The sequence below is a fragment of the Carlito syrichta genome, unplaced genomic scaffold (assembly GCF_000164805.1).
Source record: "Carlito syrichta isolate Samal-C Ts95f unplaced genomic scaffold, Tarsius_syrichta-2.0.1 Scaffold316382, whole genome shotgun sequence".
In the NCBI taxonomy this organism is placed as follows: domain Eukaryota; kingdom Metazoa; phylum Chordata; class Mammalia; order Primates; family Tarsiidae; genus Carlito; species Carlito syrichta.
In genome coordinates, this window is record NW_007260478.1 from 234,509 (window position 1) to 244,123 (window position 9,615).

General features: G+C 35.3%; 1 protein-coding gene across 1 annotated transcript in view; it reads right to left on the reverse strand.

Moving 5' to 3' along the window:
• Positions 1-980: 980 nt before the first annotated feature.
• The window catches only part of LOC103276807 (aprataxin and PNK-like factor), a 32,731-nt gene continuing 24,096 nt past the window's right edge, over positions 981-9,615 (reverse strand). The window contains exons 3-5 of the mRNA XM_021707096.1: positions 7,326-7,498; positions 1,514-1,661; positions 981-1,187 (exon numbers count right to left, since the gene is read on the reverse strand). Of these exons, the coding sequence (XP_021562771.1) occupies positions 981-1,187; positions 1,514-1,661; positions 7,326-7,498 (528 nt within the window). The remainder of the gene's footprint in view (positions 1,188-1,513; positions 1,662-7,325; positions 7,499-9,615) is intronic.

The following is a 9,615-nucleotide window of genomic DNA, read 5'->3' on the forward strand; positions in this document are numbered from 1 at the left end:
TAAAATTATCTCCAATAAATAGTCCGGCAACTTCACTTATACTTTGATGATCATTTGGAAATAGCTTGACACCTAGATTGCCAATAAACACTTCTAAGTTTCTTTTTGAATCATATTTTGTCTATTCAATGTCTGATTTGCTCTCACCAGTTCTAGATTATCTATTATCTATTTGTTCTCACTGTTATAGGTTATCTGCATTATTTTTCTTCATTTACATTGCATCATTACATCAACATCTGTCTCACTATCACTAAGTTCACTGGATTCACCTTTGACCTCGGAGATCTCATCAGAGTATATTTCTTCATTTTCCATAATTATGGTAAATTATTTTGAATGTTGAAGTATGAAAGCTCTAAAATATCAAAATACAAGTATACCACACTAATCGCAACAAATTAATGACCAACTTGCAATTTTTACCAACTACGTAAAACAGTAACAACATTGTGCAGTCGATATCGGATAATTGTCTCAATCAACTTTCTCCTTGCCTGACTATTCATTTTCAAACAAAATATAAAAACACATACATATGACAGCATTGCAGCATTCAGAAACAGAATTTGCAAAGACGTAAATTCACGTCAATGGCAACCAGGAACAGAATTTGGAATGACGTGAATTCATGTCAGAGGTTACGAATGAGTTTATGATATTGCTTATATAACAGAGTTTGTTAAAATTAAAGAAAATTAGGGTGGTACTTGATAAATGTCATAATATAAAAGCTTATGTTTTCTTTTTTTAATTTTTTAATTTTTTTTTAAAGATGTGGGGTACAATTCAGGGTTAGGTATACAAATGTTCATTATGCAGGTACCCTTGTTGATGAGGTGTGCCCTCCCTCCCCTGGCAGTTTCCCTCAACTGCCAATCCCATGCCCCCCAAAAGTTTATGTTTTAAATTAGGCTTCATATACATATCTAAAAACAATCTAGGGTAAGCTACACACTTATATAACCACTACTGTAACTCTATAGAGATAGTTTACGGTTTTGTTCAGAAAAACTTTCACATTCAGTCAGCATCAGCAGAAACAAAAACCTACCTCTACTCATGACTGGTGCTGAAAGGTTTTGATCACTTAAATTTTCTGCTAACATCCAAGCTGGAAGAATTCTTTTCCTCTGGGCAAGATTTGGCTGCTGCTTACTGTGTTCTCCACATTCACCTAGGACAGACTAAAATGGCACCTATAAATTACTAAAAATAATCATTAATCCTTAATGAATTTGTAAGATTATTTACTTTACAGAAAGCTACCATTAGAATATCCATCTGTAACTATGAACTCAGTGAGTCAAATTTCTTAAACAAAGAAATTCATTATCTCTATTAATTGAAGTGATGGACTAATGTGATGTTCTCTAGAGCTTAACTTAACACCAGCAAAAAAGCAGATCCACAATAGCGTTATTGTTATGATATGCCTAATTTCAGTTGTCTTTTTCCCCCCAAAGTAATTTGAAGAATATATTATACATGAATGAAATATTAAATTTCTCACCACACTACTCAAGTTAGTAGTCAGGGGCATGGTTATTTCTGTGCTTCTTTCCAGCTGTGAGGCACCAGTTGTCTCATCTGGTAAGTTAATCACAGGGGATTTTGGTGTTTCATTCAATATATCATCTTCATCAAGCATTTGACTGTTTCTATAAAGTAAAACAAAATTTGTTTTTTGGTTTTGTTTTGTTGTTTTTTTTTAGAGACAGGTCTTGCTCTGTCACCCACCCTGGAGTGCAGTAGCATGATCATAGCTCATTGAGGCCTCAAACTCCTGGACTCAAAGGATGCTCCCACTTCACTCTTTCAAGTAGCTAGGACTACAGGTGAGTGCCACCACACCTGGATAATTTTTAAAACAAAATTTTTATAGAGACCGGGTTTCATTATGTTGCCCAGGCTGGCTCAAACTCCTGGGCTCCAGTAATCCTCCTGCCTCAGTCTCCCAAAGTGCTGGTATTACAGACCTGAGCTATCACACCTGGTTTGAAAAACATTTTAACCTGAATAAAATTAAAACTTAAAAGATGACAAGCTTTTCTACTGTTGGTTTGATGTTTGGATTCCTTTCTTAAATTTCACAACTGGCTGGAGAAAAAAAATTATCATAACATGAGAGTCCTAACAATTGCCACAAAGTATATAGATTTTCTTTCCTATTTTTTTAATTTTTAAAATATTTTAACATATAGAAATATATAGAGAATACATGTATTCTATTTTATCTACCTATGAATAAGAATACTCATGTATCCACCGCTATAATGAAACATTTTCTCATATTTGCTCCAGATTAATTACAAATACTATCCAAGCCCCATCCATGCCCAGCCTCAACCTTATCCCTCTCCCTTCATTCCTTCCCCCAAAAGTAAACACGAGCCTGAATTTGTTGTTTATTATTCCCAAACATATCTTTATGCTTTTAATATTTGTATGTATGCATCCATTCTTGGATAGAAATAGTTATATATTTGTAACTTTTGCTAGTTTCTTTTTTCCCCTCAACATTATGATGTGGAGATATTCCATGTTTTAACCTGGAGCTCTCTCTAGTTCATTCTCTTTCATTATAGGACTACACCAAATTTACTCAGCCTTTTTCCAGGTATTTTCATATTCAGAATGAGTGCTATAGTAAGCATTCTCATACAGAAGAGGTTAGTCGTAAAAGCATCAATTCTGGAGATACCTTGGGTTTGGATCCTAACTCCATCCTATATTACCTGTGACCCTGGGCAAATCTCAAACTTTCTGTGCCCAGTTTCTTCAGTGTAACCTAGGAATATTAACAGTACCTAGTCCTCATAGAGATTGTGATGAATATTAAAAAGTTCATACATGTAAAGTTAGTTCAACAGTCAATAGTGTTTTATGTATTAGATACTACAAAATAGAGCTAACTCTAAAACATATGAAATCCCAACAATATCAAGAAATGTGGAAGCATGCTTCAATGCTTCCAATCTAAGACATTGTCCACATCCCTTTACTAGAGGACAGTGGCTTCCCCTTCTCTGAAAACCAGGCAGCTGCCTCATCTGGGTGGACATCTCTCACAATGACACTTGCCTCACTCAAGACCTGTCCCCACCGCCCCTCATAGCTTCTAGTTTAATAACCAGGATTACTCATCATTACCAGACTAGCGAAGTCCTGTCCTTGCTTCAGCTGGAAACCGAATACTTACTAAAGAACTACTACTGGCAGAAACCATAAGAATGTGCCTGTGATATTGTGATACAGTAAGAAATATATATTTTGGTCTTCATCCTTAATTTCTGCCTGGAGCCCCTAAACAGGCTAAGGGGGCAACTTTTGCTGTTCATAACAAGTCCCTTTCAACCTGAGTTTGCGCCAATGAGGTGACTTTTGGAGGAAGTATCTTTTGATATTCATAACAAGGCCCTTTCAACCACATCTGAGTTTAGTTAATGAGGTAACTTTTGGAAAGCCCCTAAAGAAGGGGGACTGGTTGCCAGGGGACTCAGTCGTATGCTTACAGGGTTGAAACTTCCAGCCCTATCACTCTCCACTTCCACGTAGGAGAGATGGACTAGAGATCAACTTAATCTCCAATGGCCAATGATTTGATTAGTCACAGCTATGTAATGAAACTTCCATAAAAACCCAAAAGGAAGGGGTTTGGCGAGCTTCCAGGTTGGAAAACAAGAATGGATCCTTGTGCTGTAAGGATGGCGTACCTCAAACTCCACAGAAACAGAATCTCCTTTGCTCTTGGCCTTTCCAGACCTCACTTTATGTATCTCTTCATCTGGTTGTTCACTTGTACCCTTTAAGCTATCCTTTGTAATAAACCAGTAATCTAGAAAGTAAACTGTTTTCCTGAGTTCTGTGAGCCATTTTAGTAATCAAGAAACACAGGTTTAAATAGCTTGAGAAAAGTACAGCATCATGAAAGTGGGTTATATTTTCCGTTTTTCCAATACAAAAAAAATTCAAAATTCACCAGTCCCACATCCTGATATTTTTAAGGTGTACTGGCCTTAAAGACACCAGTCTTTTACACTAAGGGAATAAGTTGATTGAATGGATATACAAGGGGACCCCAAAAAAACCCAGAATTATCTTTTGGAGGGAGGACCCCTTATAGTACACTCGTAATTGCTCCTCCATATCAAATAGTCAACCGTGTTTCTACCTGGAAGTTTTGAGAAGGCTGCATCACAATTTGCAGAAGAAACTTCCTGAGTTGTGGCAAACTGGTTCTTCCACCATACCAACGCACCAGGCCACACTGCGCTGAATGCTCAGTAGTTTTTAACCAAAAATGGCATGGCCCCCGTGCCCCACCCTCCCTACTCACCCAATCTCACCCTAATTTTTTGTTTGTTTCCCCAGATGAAAAAAGTCCTCGAAGGGAAAAGTTTTGCCAATGTGGAAAGGCGAAATAAAAAACAACAGAAGCACTAGAAGACATCAAAATAAATAAGTTCAAAAAACTGTTTTGAGCAGTGGAAAAGGTGTATTGCATCAAATGGAGAGTACTTTGAAGGTGACTGAAGTTAAACACGTAAGAATTTTTTATAAGAAAATTCCAGTTTTTTGGGGTTCCCTCTCATAAATAAAATTAAAATTAGCATACAGTACTTTAAGTCATTAGGCAAAGACTATACTTTGTTTTATAGAGTTGTATAACATTTTCCTAATTTTTGAAAATTCTACTATGGAAGTTTATTATAACAAAAAATAGTTATTCACATTTCTCATTTTAGCAGCTGGTTAAAAGATAGGAAGCTTCATAAATGTATGACAACAGAAAAAAAAGAGGAAAATTTGTCCTTTAAAGTGGTAAGCAATCATTACTGAATTTCATTTAACTAAAATAAAAACAACCTCCTTGGCTCAGCCTGTAAACCCACACCCTTGAGAGGCTGAGGTGAGTGGATTGCCTGAGCCCGCGAGTTCGAGACCCGCCTGGGTGGCGAGACCTCATCTCTACAATAAATCAAAAAATCAGCCGGGTGTGGTAGCGCATGCCTGTAATTCCAGCTACTCAGAAGGCTGAGGTGGAAGGATCCCCGAAGCCCAGCAGGCGAGGCTGCGGTGGCCAGGAGCGACCACTGCACTACAGTCTGGGCGACCGAGTGAGACTCCAACTCAAAAAAAAACCAAAAAACAAAAAACAAAAAAAACCAACCTCCTGACATTTCTTCTATTTACTCTTTTTTCTATCTTCCACTCTTTTATTATAATATATAGATAGATAGATGTAGACCATTTACTCTTAAATATTTTTAGATATAATTTATATACACTGAAATGAACACATCTGAAGTGTGCAATTTTATTAGTTTTGACAGTGCATACACCCATGTAATCTCCACCCTTGTCAAAACACAGAATATGTCCAGCACACAAAAAAGTTCTCTTGAGCTTCTTCCTGCTCAATCTCCTTGGAAACAACCATTGACTAAAGTTCCAAAAGTAGTTTGATTTGCTTATTAAAGAACTTAATATAAATGTAATCATACAGTAGGTACTGTTTTGTGACTTGCTTCTCTTTTTGATAGATTCCTCAGGATTTTCTAAATGCACAATCATGTCACTGGAAAATAAAGTTTTACTTCTTCCTTTAATCTGATGTATTTTATCTTTGTCTTATTCTCAATCTTAGGGGGAGAACTTTCAATATTTCACTAATAAGTTTTTTATATGAAAAAAGTTCTCCTTTTCCTAGTTTTCTCAAAAACTTTGTAAAATCATGAACAGGTATTGAGTTTTGTCAAAATTATTTTTGAGCATCTATTGAAATGATAGCTTTTTATTCTATTATGGTGAAATCTTTAATTGCTTTTCACAAGATAAACCAAATCTGCATTCCATGGACAAGTCCCACTTACAGCATATTATTGTTTTTATATATCACTGGATTTGATTTGTAAATATTTTGTTATGAAGAATACTTGTCTGTAGTTCTGTTACATTTTCTTGTAAAGTCTTGTCTGACTTTAGTATCAGGATTACAGAAACTTTATAAAATGAGTTAAAAAGTATATTCTATTTTGGAAGGAAAAAGTGTAATACTAGCATTATTTTTTCCAGGTAGAATTCACTAGTGAAGTTCCTTGTGGGAAATTCTGAAAGGATGAATTCAATTTTTTAATGAATGTAAGATTTCTATTTTTTCCTGCATCAGTTTTAGTAAGTTGTGTTTCTTCAAAAACTGTATCTATTCATTTCAAGTGTCAAATTTATTGGCATAAAGTTTTAAATAATATTTCTTCATTAATCTTTTAAGGTCTGTAGTATCAATAATAAGATCCCCTCTTCCATTGCTGACATTGATAATATGTTTTCTCACTTTTTTTTCCTTCATAAGCCTTACTAGGGTTTTATTAATCTTTTCAAAGAACCAACTTATGGTTTTACTGATTTTCTTTTTGTCTATTTTCTAGTTCATTGACTTCCAGCCTCTTTAAAATTTCAATTTTTTTCTATTTATTTGGGGATTAATTTGTTCCTTTTTTTGGTCTATCTTCTTAAAGAAGAACTATAGATCACTGGTTTTATATCTTTCTGCACTTCTAATATAGGCATTCAACTATAAATTTTCCTCTAAGGAATAATTTAGCTGTATGCCACAAATTTTTATGTTGTTGTCAGTATCATTCTGTTCAAAATGCTTTCTTATTACCCTCATGACTTCTATTTTACCTGGGGGCTATTTAGAAGTGTGTTATTTAATTTCAAACTATTTGGAGATTTTTATATTTTATTGTTACTGACTTCTTATTTAATACCATTGCAATCAGAAAACATACTCTGTATAATTATGTCCATCTACTTCTACAGTGTATTCATTCTATAATTTAAAAGCTGAAAAAAATATAAATAATCTTCTAATGACTGACAAAAAACTAGTGTATGAATTTTAACTTTCTAGATATCCGTATGTTTATTCTAATACATTGTTTATTCTGTTTCCCTATTCTACATTTTCTGCTATTTTTATAAGAAAGAGGAGTTATAGTAATGTAGTCTAATACCTCAATAAAGTTTAAAAAGAAAAAAAAATGAGGAAAAGGTAGTCAACTTCAAATTAAGTACCTTGGTTACTGTTAGATGGAAAACACATTCCAAATAAAATGGTGAAGGACATCACAGATAGGAGCAATCACTACTGAGCCATAAGTTTTCTAGAAATACACACACACACACACACACACACACACACACACACACACACACCACATACCTATTCCACCTCCAATTCAGTTTAATCCTCAAATGATTTCTACTGAAGCCATTTGTGATGGTTGAATAATTAAGTAACAAATATCATTACTTACCTTAAGGTACATTCCATTTCCACTTCAGAATGTGTAGAAAAAACACGAAAAATGTATTTGTCAAGTAACAAAGAAAAACTATCTCCAGGATTCAACCAGCACCATAGATTTGTCTTCATTGGTAAGAGCTGGCTTCTCTCAGAAGACTGATAAAAACATGGATTTGTGTGTATCTAACAAATAAAAAAGAACACAATACAGTAATGTAACTCAAAACTATGACAAAAAAAAAACTATATACAAACTGATCCAGAATTTTGGTATCAAAACAATTTAAGTATAAACTTAGATCTAAAACTTTAATAAACCTAGTACTTACAAGTACCATAATTATTGTTTATACATATATCTTTAAAAAGTTGTAATACACTTCCATTTCTCCAAGAACTAAAGAAAAGAAGAAAAGTTATCAATTAACTGGTTAAAAGATTCTTCTGTTTTGCTTAATAGAGACAACTGAACATTGGCAAGAGAAACATGAAAAATAATGCTCAGTATGAAATATGATGTCACCCAACTTTTTATCCAAAGTTACTAATCTCCTGAAAGTGGCCTGCTTCTTTACCAATTATTTCTCTTAATAATTTCTTACTACAATTAAAAGATGAAAAACTAGCCAGGCTCGGTGGCTCAGCCTGTAATCACGCACCTTGGGAGGCTGAGGTGAGTGAATTGCCTGAGCCTGTGGGTTCGAGACCCACCTGGACAACTTGGTGAGACCTCATCTCTACAACAAATCAAAAAATTAGCCGGGTGTGGTAGCGTGTGCCTGTAGTTCCAGCTACTTGGAAGGCTGAGGCAGAAGGATCACTGGAGCCCAGCAGGTCGAGGCTGCGGTGGCCGGGAATGGCCACTGCACTCTAGTCTGGGCAACAGAGTGAGACTCCAACTCAAAAAAAAAAAAAAAAAAGATGAAAAACTATGGTGCTATGGTTTGAATGTGCTCCCCTACAGTCCATGTATTGGAAACTTAATACACTATGCAACAGCGTTAAGAGGTGGGACCTTTAAGAGGTGATTAGGTCATAATTAATCTGCCCTCATGAATGGATTAATGTCATTATCACAAGAGTGGGTTCATTATCTTAAGAGTGGGTTAGTTATCTCAAGAGTGAATTTATTATAAATGCAAATCTGGCCCTCTCTTGCTGACTCTCTTGCATGTTTTCGTCACTATGTAATGCCTTCTACTGTGTTATGATGCTGCAAGAAGGCCCTCACCAGATGCAGTCCCTCAGTCTTAGACTTCTCAGCTTCCAGAACTGTAAGCCAAATAAATGTTTGTTCATTACAAATTACTCAGTCTCAAGTAATCTGTTACAGAAGCACAAAGTGGACTAAGATATATGGGAAGGAAGATTCTAATCAAATCTCTCAAGCAAACAACATGGTTTTCTTTCTAGTTCCTCTAATTTTGTTTCAGTGAAACTCCTATCCACCCTGAAGATCATCATCCATATTCAAATCACAATTAGTAAATATATCACAAAGTCAAAATTATTATAATTTCCACTATTTTAAATTGTTTGCCACTGACTGCATGTTGGCAGAGTTGCCTTCAAAAAAATAAGACCTATTATAAGGCACCTTGAAAACTCTAACTAGAATCAAGCTAAAATTGGTCATTTTCATAGGCTAAATAGCCTTTCTGTCATCAATATCACAGGGTTTTTTAAATAAATAAGCTCTAGGGTATGACAAAACAATTGACATTAACGCAGATCTTTGATTTTTTTAAACCAAATCTTTTACAGGGCCAGAGTCAGAGAAAGAAGTGAAGGCAGCAAGGAGAGGGGGAGCCAAAAAGAATTTTCTATAGAGCAACTCTCCCACCACCCTTTCCTCTATTCCATTTGTTTACATGAGATTTTTTCTGGAGACAACAGCAATCTCTCCAATACAACATAGGAAATATCATCCCAGAATTGGATATATGCTGAACAACAACAACAAAAAGATATCATTGAAGCTAGTGAATATATTCTACCTAGTTCTGACAATTTGACTTCATATGGGGCTGGCCATAAGTCATTCCTATGTATATCTGCTATTTGAAGCCTTTCTATCCTTTAAATGTATGTTATGAAATATGTCATCTTCACAGTAGCAGTTTCAATCTAACAAAACAAAGAAGTAAAATAAAACTTAGAGATAAAGGATAGAGGTAGAAAATGTCTTTTTTTTTTTTGACTTGGAGTCTCACTCTGCCACCCAGACTGGAGTGCAGTGGCCGCTCCCAGCCACCGCAGCCTCGACTTGCTAGACTCCGGCAATCCTTCTGCCTCAGCCT